This window comes from Oncorhynchus clarkii, chromosome 6, assembly GCF_045791955.1.
Source record: "Oncorhynchus clarkii lewisi isolate Uvic-CL-2024 chromosome 6, UVic_Ocla_1.0, whole genome shotgun sequence".
Taxonomy (NCBI): domain Eukaryota; kingdom Metazoa; phylum Chordata; class Actinopteri; order Salmoniformes; family Salmonidae; genus Oncorhynchus; species Oncorhynchus clarkii.
The window spans coordinates 37,569,840-37,584,994 of NC_092152.1; the positions used below are offsets into that span (position 1 = coordinate 37,569,840).

At 42.1% G+C, this 15,155-nt stretch overlaps 1 protein-coding gene across 5 annotated transcripts in view; it reads left to right on the plus strand.

The window, feature by feature from the left end:
* The first annotated feature begins 7,341 nt into the window (after nt 1-7,341).
* Nucleotides 7,342-15,155, plus strand: part of LOC139411100 (protein phosphatase 3, catalytic subunit, gamma isozyme, a) — a 72,200-nt gene continuing 64,386 nt past the window's right edge. For 4 of the 5 annotated variants that reach the window (XM_071156954.1, XM_071156955.1, XM_071156953.1 and 1 more), the window contains exon 1: nt 7,374-7,969. In XM_071156954.1, coding sequence (XP_071013055.1) covers nt 7,900-7,969 — 70 coding nt within the window. In that variant the 5' untranslated portion in view covers nt 7,374-7,899. Of the gene's footprint in view, nt 7,970-15,155 lie in introns of all 5 variants that reach the window. The other variant, XM_071156952.1, reaches the window with a different exon arrangement.

A 15,155-nucleotide genomic window follows, 5' to 3' on the forward strand; every position in this document is an offset into this window, starting at 1 on the left:
TGTATGAACTACACATTGACACATCAATTCCAAAGCCATTTATTGAGAAACCATTGTGTAAAATTACTATTTTCATACTTTCCTGCATCCATTTGTCAGGCAGCCATGTTATGACAGTAGTTTTAGGAGTGCACACTTTTGATCCATATGGATGATACAGTAATACAGTACCCATCTAAAATGTTTCTTGCACCATTTTTATTACAAGTACTAATCCTAAAGAAGTCATGTATCATAAAAGAGTGTTTGGTTACCTTGGCCTAAATGCTGCAGTTGTGCACTGTTCGAGCCACTGAGTGCCTTCACTGAACTGGACTGATATGGAGGATCACACTGCTGACTGCTCTATGCCTCTTATCTGTGTAAACTGACCAGGCTTGACTGCTCTTCTGGTCTGGATCACCTTAGTTAGCCCCACCATCAATGTCTACTTCCCCAGCCTGTTATCATTTGCTGTCTGCAACCGATGTGATGGTGGTGCATGCCCGGGGGCAGGAGAGGCTCGAGTCCATCTGTCTGCCAGGCTTCTTCTCTCCTAACTGGTGCAGTTTTCTTCTGAACATGTGCCAGAGAGATATGTCCTTGGGGTATGTGCCTAATGCTTGTGGTACTCCTACAGCTTCTTTGTACCATCAACACAAACTGTGGTTTGCCTGCCCTGAGGTGGGTGACCACCATTTATATTCTTATGCATATCGGTGGTTCGCCAAGACAACAGGGCTACTATATTTTTTTTAATGTATCTTAATATCAAACAGAAATGCATCTTTCTGAGAAATTGGCCAAATCGGCGCAATAACAGTTTGCCGTAAGTTAGGTTGAAGAAAAAGCCATGTCCCTATTTATTTCTCAAATGCAAGAAATGTTATGTATTGAATACCAATTGTTTTGATATACTTTAGCCTACCAGCATTTATAAATGAAACGAATGATATTAATCATTGTGTGCATGTTTTTATTTGATTGTGATCCATTAGAGTTTTTCTGCTGTAGCAGTTTGTTTATAACTGGCATAATTTGGGTGTTTGGGCTGCTTTAAAATACAGGTTTATTTTCAATACTCATGTTCATACATGTTGTTCATTGTAATGTTGTAGGTATTTTGGCTTATGAAGATTGTAGAGGTGGTTGATTAGAATTATGAAACTATTTTTTTAAGGACAGGACAGTAAATAAATAAATTGTTTTTTTGTATTGATGTCTTTTGAGTTGCCTCACTCAATCACAGAGCTTGATCTCTGGTTGTTAGGAGTCAGTTGGCCATTTTAAAGTTAATTTTGAATATGAAGGCATATTCCTACACTTTAAGTACAAACTGGCGGCTGGGGTGCAATATTAGGAAGGTGTTCCTAATGTTTGGTATACTCAGTGTACGTTTTGAATTGTCAAAATCGTTTTAATTGGGAAAGCAGATGGTGTTTATCGAAATAAATCACTTTGCATGTGAAAACACAGAATCCTAGTCATTACTCCACATTCTTAACCTGTCACTTTTGTTTTGAGACGACTTCGCTGTCAAACAGAGCGCGGCACAGGGAGGCAGCCTGCTTCCAAAACGAATGCAATCACTTTTCACACGGTACAAACTACGTCCACCTGGGCCAGATTAATCGAATCCCCTCATTGAATGCAACTTCACAACAAAATACATTGTCACTTTTATCTTGATTATGTTAAATGTTATTATAATGAACATTGCAGTTCACTGATTAAGTTTTTTTCAATTAACCAAATTACAATACAGGTTCCAGCATTGATGGTAAAAGCAAGCTCTGCAGGGTAAATTGAAACAAGACCGCCATCTAGTGTTGATTTACTGACATTGCTAGTTCTACTTTTGAGGCGAAGGCTAGAGGTTATTATGGTGTAAAGTACTAAGTTGTTCTTTAAAGTATTTTTTACTTAAGTGGATGTTTTGGGTGTCTGTACTTTACTATTTATATTTTTACTCAAATAGGATTCTACTGGGTGACTTTTACTTAAATGTTCTATTAATGAATCTTTACTTTTACTCAAGTATGACAATTGGGTACTTTTTCCACCACTGCATATGATGTCCCGCCCTGGGAGAATATTTAGGTGTATATTTTGATGTTCCTGAAATGAAGATATTCTGACCTTCCTAAAAATGAAATTGATTAGGACAGGTGGGCTGCCTGGTAGATGTGTGCATTGAATATAGCAAATGTATGATTAAGACAAACAAATGATTTGTTAAACCCAAGGACCTTATAAAACAGGTTAAACCAATGACTGTATACCAGTATATGAAAACCTTGCTGGATCAAATCCCCGAGCCGACAATGTTCAAATCCGTAATTCTGCCCCTAAGCAATTGCTGTTATGCCACATTCACGTGCTAGTTGGAACCAAGAAACTCACATTTTCGACTTGCTAACTGGTTGTAGTTATACATGTGCCGCGTTCAACAAATCAGCAGGTCAGAAATGTCAGTTTCCTAGTTCCGACTGGCATATGAACGTGGCATTGATGTGTTCAAAACAACTGGTAACTCAGAAAAATACGAGGTAAAATCATGACGTCAGTGATGTTCAGGTCGGAAAGTTGGAGCTCTAGAAAAAGGCCCAAGTTCCCGAGTTGGAATTCCGAGAAGGATGACCGTTCAAATAGATTTTTCCCAGTCAGAGCTTGTTTTTTCCCTTAGTTCCCAGTTGTTTTGAACGCACTGAAATCGTAAGTCAGAGATTTCCAAGTTCCCAGTTGGTTTGAATGTGGCATAACCCCCAACAACAACAACTGCTCCCTGGGCGCCGATGACGTGATGTTGATTAAGGCAGCCCCGTGCACCTCTCTGATTCAGAGGGATTGGGTTAAATGCGGAAAACACAATTCAGTTGAATGCATTCAGTTTTACAACTGACTAGGTATTCCCCTTTCCTTATCCCTTTCTGATACAGCCAACACGTTGTGGATTTTGAATGCACCCCAAGTGACCTGCACGTGTACATACTCCAATCAAAAGCCATGGATTACAGGCAACATCCGCACTGAGCTAAAGGGTAGAGCTGCCGCTTTCAAGGCGCGGCACTCTAACCCGGGGGCTTATAAGAAATCCCACTATACCCTCCGACGAATCATCAAACAGGCAAAGCGTCAAAACAGGACTAAGATTGAGTCCTACTACACCGGCTCCGATGCTCGTCGGATCTGGCAGGGCTTGCAAACTATTACGGACTACAAAGGGAAGCCCAGACGCAAGCTGCCCAGAGACACGAGAAAACCAGATGAGCTAAATGACTTCTATGCGCGGTTTGAGGCAAGCAACACTGAAGCATGCATGAGAACACCAGCTGTTCTGGATGACTGTGTGATTACACTCTCCGTAGCCAATGTGAGTAACACCTTAATACAGGTCAACATTCACAAGGCCACAGGGCCAGACGGATTACGAGGACGTGTACTCAGAGAACAAGAACACCAAGATAACCTGCCTGAATGACTACGTCTGTAGCCATGAAGTGCTTTGAAAGGCACCATCATTCTAGAAACCCTAGACCCACTCCAATTTACATACCGCCCCAACAGATCCCCAGATGACTCAATCTCTATTGCACTTCACACTGCCCTTTCCCACCCGGACAAAATTAATACCTACATGAGAATGCTATTAATTGACTACAGCTCAGCATTCAACACCATAGTGCCCACAAATATCCTCAAAAACTTTGACAGCTGCACCATCAAGAGCATCCTAACTGGTTGCATCACCGTCTGGTATGGCAACTGCTCGGCCTCCATCCGCAAGGTGCTTTAGAGGGTAGTGCGTATAGCCCAGTACATCACTGGGGCCAAGCTTCCTGCCATCCAGGACCTCTATACCAGGTGGTTTCAGAGGAAGGCCTAAACATTGCCAAAAACTCCACCCACCCTAGTCATAGACTGTTCTCTCTGCTACCGCATGGCAAGTGGTACCTGAGCGGCCAAGTCTAGGTCTAAAAGGCTTCCTAACAGCTTCCATCCCCAAGCCATAAAACTGCCTACATGTACAGTACCAGTCAAAACTTTGGAAACACCTGCTCAGTCAAGGGTTTTTCTTTATTTTACTATTTTCTACATTGTAGAATAATAGTGAAGACATCAAAACTATGAAATAACACATGTAGAATGTGGAATCATGTAGTAATCCAAAAAGTTATAAACTAATCTAAATGTATTTTATATTTGAGATTCTTCACAGTAGCCACCCTTTGCTTTGATGCTTTGCACACGCTTGGAATTCTCTCAACCAGCTTCATGAGGTAGTCACCTGGAATGCATTTCAATTAACAGGGGTGCCTTGTTAAAGTTCATTTGTGGAATGTCTTTCCTTCTTAATGCATCCAAACCAATCAGGTGTGTTGTGACAAGGTAGGGTTGGTATACAGAAGACAGCCCTATTTGGTTAAAGACCAAGTCCATATTATGGCAAGCTCAAATAAGCAAAGAGAAACAACAGTCCATCAATACTTTAAGTCATGAAGGTCAGTCAATGCAGAAAATTTCAAGAACTTTGAAAGTTTCTTGAAGTGCAGTCGCAAAAACCATCAAGCGCTATGATGAAACTGGCTCTCATGAGGACCGCCACAGGAAAGGAAGACCCAGAGTTACCTCTGCTGCAGAGGATAAGTTAACTGCACCTCAGATTGCAGCCCAAATAAATGCTTCACAGAGTTCAAGTAACAGACACATCTCAACATCAGCTGTTCAGAGGAGACTGTGTGAATTAGAGGTCGACCGAACATGATTTTTCAACGCCGATACCGATTATTGGAGGACCAAAAAAGCCGATACTGATTAATCGGACGATTTTTATTTATTTATTTGCAATAATTACAATTACAACAATACTGAATGAACACTTATTTGAACTTAATACAACATTAAAATCAATTTAGCCTCAAGTAAATAATGAAACATGTTAAATTTGGTTTAAATAATGCAAAAACAAAGTGTTGGAAAATAAAGTAAAAGTGCAATATGTGCTTTGTAAGAAAGCTAACGTTTCAGTTCCTTGCTCAGAACATGAGAACATATGAAAGCTGGTGGTTCCTTTTAACATGAGTCTTTTAATATTCCCAGGTAAGAAGTTTTAGGTTGTAGTTATTATAGGAATTAAAGGACTATTTCCCTCTATACCATTTGTATTTCATTAACCTTTGACTATTGGATGTTCTTATAGGCACTTTAGTATTGCCAGTGTAACAGTATAGCTTCCGTCCCTCTCCTCGCTCCTCCCTGGGCTCGAACCAGCAACACAACGACAACAGACACCATCGAAGCAGCGTTACCCATGCAGAGCAAGGGGAACAACTACTAGAAAGCTCAGAGTGAGTGACGTTTTAAACGATATTAGCGCGCGCTAACTAGCTAGCAATTTCACTTCGGTTACACCAACCAGCCTCATCTCGGGAGTTGATAGGCTTGAAGTCATAAACAGCGCAATGCTTGACGCACAACTGTTTGAATGAATGTTTATGCGCCTGCTTCTGCCTACCACCGCTCAGTCAGATACTTAGATACTTGTATGCTTGTATGCTCAGTCAGATTATATGCAACGCAGGACACGCTAGATAATATCTAGTAATATTATCAACCATGTGTAGTTAACTAGTGATTATGATTGATTGCTTTTATAAGATAAGTTTAATGCTAGCTAGCAACTTACCTTGGCTTACTGCATTTGCGTAACAGGCAGTCTCCTTGTTGGACTAGTTAACTGTAAGGCTGCAAGATTGGATCCCACGAGCTGACAAGGTGAAAATCTGTCGTTCTGCCCCTGAACAAGGCAGTTAACCCACCGTTCCTAGGCCGTCATTTAAAATAAGAATGTGTTCTTAACTGACTTGCCTAGTTAAATAAAGGTATAAAAAAAGAATTTTTTAAAAATCGGCAAATCGGCGCCCAAAGATACCGATTTCCGATTGTTATGAAAACTTGAAATCGGCCCTAATTAATCGGCCATTCCGATTAATCGGTCGACCTCTAGTGTGAATCAGGCCTTCATGGTCGAATTGCTGCAAAGAAACCACTACTAAAGGACACCAATAAGAAGAAGAGACTTGCTTGGGCCAAGAAACACGAGCAATGGACATTAGACCAGTGGAAATCGGTCCTTTGGACTGAAGAGTCCAAATTTGAGATGTTTGGATCCAACCGCCGTGTCTTTGTGAGACCCAGAGTAGGTGAACGGATGATCTCCGCATTTGTGGTTCCCACCGTGAAACATGGAGGAGGAGGTGTGATCGTGTAGGGGTGCTTTGCTGGTGACACCGTTAGTGATTTATTTAGAATTCAAGGCACACTTCACTAGCATGGCTACTACAGAATTCTGCAGCGATATGCCATTCCATTTGGTTTGCACTTAGTGGGACTATCATTTGTTTTTCAACAGGACAATGACCCAAAACACACCTCCAGGCTTTGTAAGGGTTATTTAACCAAGGAAAGTGATGGAGTGCTGCATCAGATGACCTGGCCTCCACAATCACCCGACCTTAACCCAATTGAGATGGTTTGGGATGAGTTGGACCGCAGAGTGAAGGAAAATCAGCCAGCAAGTGCTCAGCATATATGGGAACTCCAAGACTGTTGGAAAAGCATTCCAGGTGAAGCTGGTTGAGATAATGACAGCTTTGCACATTCTAGGCATTAAGGCAAAGGGTGGCTAATTTGAAGAATCTAAAATATATTTGGATTTGTTTAACATTTTTTGGGGTTACTACATGATTCCATGTGTGTTATTTCATACTTTTGATGTCTTCACTATTATTCTACAATGTAGAAATTAGTAAAAATAAAGAAAAACCCTTCAATGAGTAGGTGTGTCCAAACTTTTGACTGGTACTGTACCTATTACCTCAATTACCTTGACTAACCTGTACATTGACTCGGTATTGTTGCTCTTTTGTTTTTTTTACTTTAGTTTATTCAGTAAATATTTAAACTTTTTGTCTTAAAACTGCACTGTTGGTTAAGGGCTGGTAAGTAAGCATTTCACGGTAAGGTCCAAACCTGTTGTTTTCGGCGCATGTAACAAATCCAATTGGATTTGATTTGACGTGTACGCATTACGTTACCATAGCTACGTCATTTCGTTAGGGAGTCAATTCCGCCTCCGCCATATTGTAGGAAATCCGTCTCTGTGTTGCCACTAGTTACCACAGTCACAAAGGCGAAATTTCCTATAATCGTAAAAATGTATTATTAATATTGTGTTGCTTTTTTGTCTTAATTTAAGTTTAGGCATAAGGTTAGCATTGTGGTTAGTGTTAAGGTTAAGTTTAAAATCAGATTGTAAGAAGATACATTTTAGAAATAGGAGGGGTTTATTACTTTGTGGTTGTGGTAAATAGTGACGACCGTCTGTGTGCGCTGTCAGATTAGAGTTTAATCCGTGGGGTTACGGTCAGAACGGGAACAATAGCTAGTTACACCTGGAACAGGGCTCGATAACCGCGAGGAAACGCTGGTTTGAAAGCGACAGGTTTTATGGATGAGTCATCTAAGTAAATTCAAGCAATTTGATAATGAGGTTACTGACTAACGTTTATATTAGCATTCAAATGGATTGCAAGTGATTTGTCAATCTGATACCCAGCTAGTTTGCTAGCTAACTCTTAAAATCGAATTAAATTTATACACTAAGTAAATAGTGAAGACTTTTGCTACACGGGACAATCACCACTTCTCTGTTTTCTATGGTCCATATCAATTTGTGACATTTTGACACGGATTAACGCTGTTAGTAATCGAACCTAATCAAATCAATCCTCTCGGGAAGAAAACAAATCTCTATTCACTCTCATAACTTCAAGACGGAGTAACCAGCTAGCGCTGCAAACTAGCTAGTAAAACTAGCTCATCAAACTTGGTCCTGAGTGGAGACCAGACGGAACTAACATGTCTGGAAAAGACAAAGACAAGGAGAACGCCGGAGAAAAACAATCTACAACTGAGCGGCTCGTAAAAGGTGAGTCGATTTTGCAAACGAAGCTAACTACAGTGCCGTTAACTAGCTATGTAAATTACCTAACGTTCTGTTTTAACATTCCAAATGTTGGCTAGCTGACAAGTTAGGTAACGTTACTGTAGTTACACCAAATGAATCTGCAAGAACATGCTACAGTAATTAACTAGTTAACGTTAAATTGAACCAACCAGAACTGTATCTACTTGGCTGTAGTAACTAGCTTAGTTTAATTTAGTTCTGTCACAATGTTAAATTTCACTAAGTAACAGTAGGACACAAGTTAACTTGTTAATATATATATATATATATATATATATATATATATATATATATATATATATATATATTAGTATAATTCACTCCCCACATGTAGAAGTCAACAGGCACGACATACACAGAATGGTTTGAGAAAGGATTGATAGTGGCCAGTATATTTTCAAGACATGGTTTATAGCAGGCCTGCCATGAAGCTTTACTGTGACCAGAGGTGAATCAAGAGGCACATGTGACCCCTGGCTCTAAATCACCAGGGCATAGCTTTGTGGTTGCAGGTCTGACACGTTCTTCCAGGAGGTCTACTTAGTCTATGGTCATGGAAAGTGATGTAAGGTACCTGGCATCATTAGGCAGGTTTCAGTGGGGTAGTCTAGATAGGCCAATGATATCTCATCATGAGAAATGTAGTGACTGTGTGCAGTGTGCAACACAAGGGCCACTGAGGGAGAGTGGGCCGTGAGAGGTTTGCTATTGCTGTGATTAGGCTGGCAAGGTGGATTTCTTAACTCAGCTCTTGTGGACCTTGTTAGCACTGCCTGGCCTGAAGGGTCTGTGCAGCTGAGCACAAGCCAGCTCTCCCCCTCGGCCAGCCCAGCGCTACCCACCAATTCAGGGTGAGAGGGCCAGGAGAAAGAGAATGCCCTGGCAGGGGATCAAAATGTATATGTATGCCAGTAGGGAGAGGGTGAGTTAATTGCGGAAAGAATCTCCCCAATAACGTGCCCGACATGGTCTAGCCACGGGGTGTGGGATTGTGGGAGGAAGAGTGGGAGAAAGATATTTGTTTGTACATCCAGTCAGGACCAGTGGGGTCCCGGCATGGAAGTTTTAACTGTACCAAGGCTAAGGAGAGGCTTGATGAGTAGAATGATGCTGCTAATCTTCTGATAGTGGTACTATCCACCTTTTTTTGTTGTCTCACACTACAACTGACACTTTCTGTTTTCTTTCTGTTGAAATCCTCTCCTTTGTGGATACCCTACATTATTAAAGAGGTGGATGGGATGTGTTGTACAAGTGCTCTACTTGTACCACAACTGTAGTCCAGATGGAAAATGACAGATATTAATAATTTTTTCTTTATTGGTGAGTTGATATTTTGCGCTTCACTTAATTTATGTGGTTTAGGGGTAGCCTCAAATATCAGTAATTTGGTAATTGAACCAGACTGAACCAGAGTGTATGCTAACCATGTCTGCCTGTCTGAAAGGGAGAGGCCCAGCTTGGTCCTGTGCCATGCACAGATCATGTGATGTCACTGACTCAGTGGCAGAGAGGACCACCACTCTGTGTTAGAGCTGGGACGATAAGCCAGAAATGATTGACACTTATCGCAGGCATTTTGCTCATATAATTTATTATGATAAGTAGCCTATACTAGAGAGATGTGAAGTTCGAAATGAAATAAGTATGGTAATATGGGTTATTGTTAATGGGACAATCAATGTCTACAACCATCAAACTAGTAGTAGTAATTTTAAAGGATATTTTAGGGCCCTATAAAATCCGTTAACGTATCAATTCTTACAATTTATAGTAATTTGGATTTTTGTCCATATCTACACTGTAATTATCTAATTTGGCTGAGTAATGTGTTCAGTGATTAGGGCAATTCGGATGGGAGGACAACATAATGTCCAACTCCCCCCACAGCTACCTGAGCCATATCTTTAACCAGGAAAGTTGACTGAGAACACGTTCTCATTTACAGCAACAACCTGGGGAATAGTTACAGGGGAGAGGAGGGAGATGAATGAGCCAATTGTAAGCTGGGGTGATTAGGTGACCATATGAGGGACAGCTTGGGAATTTAACAGGACACCAGGGTTAACACCCCTACGATAAGTGCCATGGGATCTTTAATGACCTCCGAGAGTCAGGACACCCGTTTAACATCCCAGCCGAAAGACAGCACCCTACACAGGGTGGGATATTTTTTGTTTGTTGTCATTAAGTCGTATGTCTTGTTTGTCATTGAACGGCCATGCTAATTAGTAAACTAATCTAAAGGACATACTTTTATATATATAGTGTATGTGGACACCCCTTCAAATTAGGAGAATCGTCTTTTTCAGCAACACACGTTGCTAACTGGTGTATAAACTCGAGCACACAGCCATGTAATCTTCATAGGCAAGCACCAACAGTAGAATGGCCTCACTGAAGAGCTCAATGACTTTCAATGTGCCGCTGTCATAGGATGGATTCCAACAAGTCAGTTAGTCAAATTTCTGCCCTGCTAGAGCTGTCCCTGCCAACTGTAAGTGCTGTTATTAAGTTTAAATGTCTAGGAGCAATAATGTCTCAGCCGCGAAGTGGTAGGCCACACAAGCCCATAGAAAGGGACCGCAGAGTGTGTAAAAATCATCCGTCCTCGGTTGCAACACTCACTACCAAGTTCCAAACTGCAAGCAACGTCAACACAAGAACTGTTCGTCGAGAGCTTAATGAAATGGGTTTTCATGGCCGAGCAGCCGCACACAAGCCTAAGATCACCATGCACAATGCCAAGCGTCGGCTGGAGTGTTGTAAAGCTCACCTACATTGGACACTGGAGCAGTGGAAACACGTTCTCTGGAGTGATGAAATCACACTTCACCATCTGGCAGTCCAATGGACTAATCTGGGTTTGGTGGATGCCAGGAGAACGCTACCTGCCCGACTGCATAGTGCAAACTAGAGGTCGACCGATTATGATTTTTCAACGCCGATACCGATTATTGGAGGACAAAAAAAAACGATACCGATTTAATCGGACGATTTATAAAAAATACAAATGTATTTGTAATAATGACAATTACAACAATACTGAATGAACTTATTTTAACTTAATATAATACATCAATTAAATCAATTTAGCCTCAAGTAAATAATGAAACATGTTCAATTTGGTTTAAATAATACAAAAACAAAGTGTTGGAGAAGAAAGTAAAAGAGCAATATGTGCTATGTAAGAAAGCTAACGTTTCAGTTCCTTGCTCAGAACACGCGCCTGCTTCTGCCTACCACCACTGTCAGATACTTAGGTGCTTGTATGCTCAGTCAGATTATATGCAACGCAGGACACACTAGATAATGTCTAGTAATATCATCAACCATGTGTAGTTAACTAGTGATTATGATTGATTGTTTTTTATAAGATAAGTTTAATGCTAGCTAGCAGCTTACCTTGGCTTACTGCATTCGCGTAACAGGCAGTCTCTTTGTGGAGTGCAACGAGAGAGAGGCAGGTCGTTATCGCGTTGGACTAGTTAACTGTAAGGCTGCAAGAATGGATCCCCCGAGCTGACAAGGTTAAAATCTGTCGTTCTGCCCTTGAGCAAGGCAGTTAACCCACCGTTCCTAGGCCGTCATTGAAAATAAGAATGTGTTCTTAACTGACTTGCCTAGTTAAATAAAGGTATAAAAAAATTAAATTTAAAAAAATCGGCACCCAAAGATACCGATTTCCGATTGTTATGATAACTTGAAATCGGCCCTAATTAATCGGTCGACCTCTACTGCCAACTGTAAAGTTTGGTGGATGAGAAATAATGGTCTGAGGCTGTTTTTCATGTTTCAGGCTAGGCCTCTTATTTCCAGTGAAGGGAAATCTTAACGCTACAGCATACAATGACATTGTAGACAATTCTGTGCTTCCAACTTTGTGGCAACAGTTGGAAGGGCATTTCCTGTTTCAGAATGACAATGCCCCCATGCACAAAGCAAGGTCTGTACAGAAATGGTTTGTTGAGATCGGTGTGGAAGAACTTGACTGGCCGGCACAGAGCCCTGACCTCAACCCTTTCAAACATCTCTGGGATGAATTGGAACGCCGACTGCGAGCCAGGCCTAATCGCCTAACCTCTCTAATGCTCTTGTGACTGAATGGAAGCAAGTTCCCGCACCAATGTTCCAGCATCGAGTGGAAAGCCTTACCAGAAGAGTGGATGGAGGATGTTATAGCAGCAAAGGAGGTACCAAATCCATGTTAATGCCCATTTTGGAATGAGATGTTAAACAAGCAGGTGTCCACATACTTTTGGTCATGTAGTGTATATAAACTCAGTTTAGGCTTATCCTAACCTATGATTTTGTTTCCAAACTCTTGGTCCTCCTGACCAATAGCAGTTTGAATCTCGTCTCCAACACTAATTTTGCAGTGGATTTAGTCACCACCACTGTAGACTGGGATCATGTGCAGGTGACCCTAGAATACTATGGCTGATCTGTGCGACGTGTGATCCAGCCCTCTTGCTCCAGTCAGTTTCACTGAGATGGTGTTGTTGTTCCCAATAACTGGCCAATAGGCCTAGCCCTTGACACATGCTAGCTACTGCCTGCCTTGCCTTCGCACCTCACTGAGTTGCCATCCATCCATATTTTCTTGGATCCTTGCGGCCAGGATCTTGCCATCAGTGGGGCTAGCTAGCTAGGCTTCTAAATAAACAGAGTCTGAACTTCGAATCCCCTGCTAATAGAAGCTTTGCCTAATCTCTTAACGCTTGTACCCAGCTTACAGTTCCTTTCATTGCCTGCCTTGTAGGTCCAGGAACGCTTACTGTTTATTTATACCACACTTGTCAGAGCATGACAGCTTGTATTGATCATAGGCTGACCAAGTTGGAGCTCACTATGTGTTCTGCTGGTGCAATCCCACTGCAGGCCGGCCAGGTCCGTGCCAGTAATCCCCCTCCCCCATTCCCCATCCCAAGCCAGCTCATCACACAGCCAGCCTACACCCTACCTGTCCTGTGCTGCACACCAAAACGAGGCTGCTGGACTCATAGTAGGCTATCCACAAGGCTCTGGTCAAAGGTAGTGCACTATGTAGGGAATAGGATGGACTTGCATTTGACTGATTTGTTGCTCCAAAACCTGTCGAAGATGCCAGTGGAGTAAAGAGATGTGGCATTTTGTTTCAGCATGACAAACGGTGTGTCAGACTGCTTCTCAGACAGGTAATATTATCAATTGATTCTGCTGCTGACGCATTGCACAAGTCAACCAAACCCCTCATCTCTCCAGACCGGCCTCAACCTCCTGGAAACCTGTGGCTGATGATAGTAGGTAAGGTTAGGCTGTAGCCTAATGCATCAGGCTGCCTCTGGTCCTCTGGACAGTCAGGTGCCGCCACACTGATTTAAACACACCCGCACAAAAGCTCAGTAGAGCTCACTCATATTCCAGCCATTGGTTTGTGTGGCTTTCGTGAGCGGCATGTGGCCTCGAATCTCTGTTGATGTTCTGTGCGGTGCTACAACCTGAGCCATGTGGAGACTAAGTGGCCCCTGATCCGGACTTTAACCCCGCCTGTGCCCTCTTCTCAGGCACCTGAGGTAACAGTCTGGACAGTGGTATGGATCTAATGGCACAGATTTGTCAGGGGTGTGGTTTAGCAGACAGTTGTTCATGAACCCACAGTTAACCGGTTTGACGCTGACAATACATTATCGGTCTATATAGGTTTAAACTTTTTTGATGGCCACGGTTTAAAAAGAGCTACTATTCTTATTTCTCAACTTGTAATTAAAGCTTGCTTCCTATTTGCCATTAGCGTGCATACCTGCCTACCATACGCCTGTCAGCGTATCACCCACCTCTTTACAATGTGAGCTGGATGCAGTATAATTGTTTGAAACGTGAACGTTTTGCTTTACTTCAAATAATGAGGAATGTCTTGCCTTGCTTCAAAGTAGCCTTGCCAAAATCCAACCATAGAAATGTGGAGGCAGTCTGTAGCAACTTTGACAGAAATGTGCATCCCTACACCCCAGAAATGGCCCCGCCTGGAATGTGTATGTGATCCTAACACATTGACCAAACCGTCTCTGTGCATGTGTCATTGTACGCATTTAGATTTTTGTCCATCCCCACCAGACGCATTCATGGCACGCAAGTTAAAATGGCGAGCTGGGCGCATGCACGCCTTATTCTAAAATGGTTTAAATAAAAACGTTTCCACAATCTACAGACAATACCCCATAATAACAAAGCGAAAAGTTTTTATTTGTTTTTTTTCAAATGTATATTTATTTTTTTAAATAGAGAAATACCTTATTTACATAAGTATTCAGACCCTTTGCTATGAGACTTGAAATTGAGTTCAGGTGCATCCTGTTTCCATTGAAAATCCTTGATGTTTCTACAACTCGATTGGAGTCCACCTGTGGTAATTTCAATTGATTGGACATGATTTGGAAAGGCACACACTTGTCTATATAAGGTTCCACAGTTGACAGTCCATGTCAGAACAGAAACGAAGCCATGAGGTCGAACGAATTGTCTGTATATCTCTGAGACAGGATTGTGTACAGGCACAGATCTGTGGAAGGTTACCAAAAATGTCTGCAGCATTGAAGGTCCCCAAGAACACAGTGGCCTCCATCATTCTTAAATGGAAGAGGTTCGGAAACACCAAGATTCTTTCCAGAGCTGTCCGCCTGACCAAACTGAGGAATCGGGGGAGAAGGGTCTTGGTCAGGGAGGTGACCAAGAACCTGATGGTCACTCTAACAGAGCTCCAGAGTTTCTCTTGTGGAGGTGGGAGAACCTTCCAGAACGACAGTCATCTCTGTAGCACTCCACCAATCAGGCCTTTATGGTAGAGTGGCCAGACGGAAGCAACTCCTCAGTAAAAGGCACATGAGAGCCCGCTTGGAGTTTGCTAAAAGGCACTTAAAGGACTCTCAGACCATGAGAAACCAGATTCTCGGCTCTGATGAAACCAAGATCGAACACTTTGGCCTGAATGCCAAGCGTCACGTCTGGCGGAAACCTGGCACCATCCCTACAGTGAAGCACGGTAGTGGCAACAGCATGCTGTGTGGAAAAGAATTTAATCAACTTTAAAATGTGTAAAAAGTCAAGGGGTCTGAATACTTTCCGACTGCACTGTAACAGTATGCCACTGGAAGGGAGGCCAGTAGTT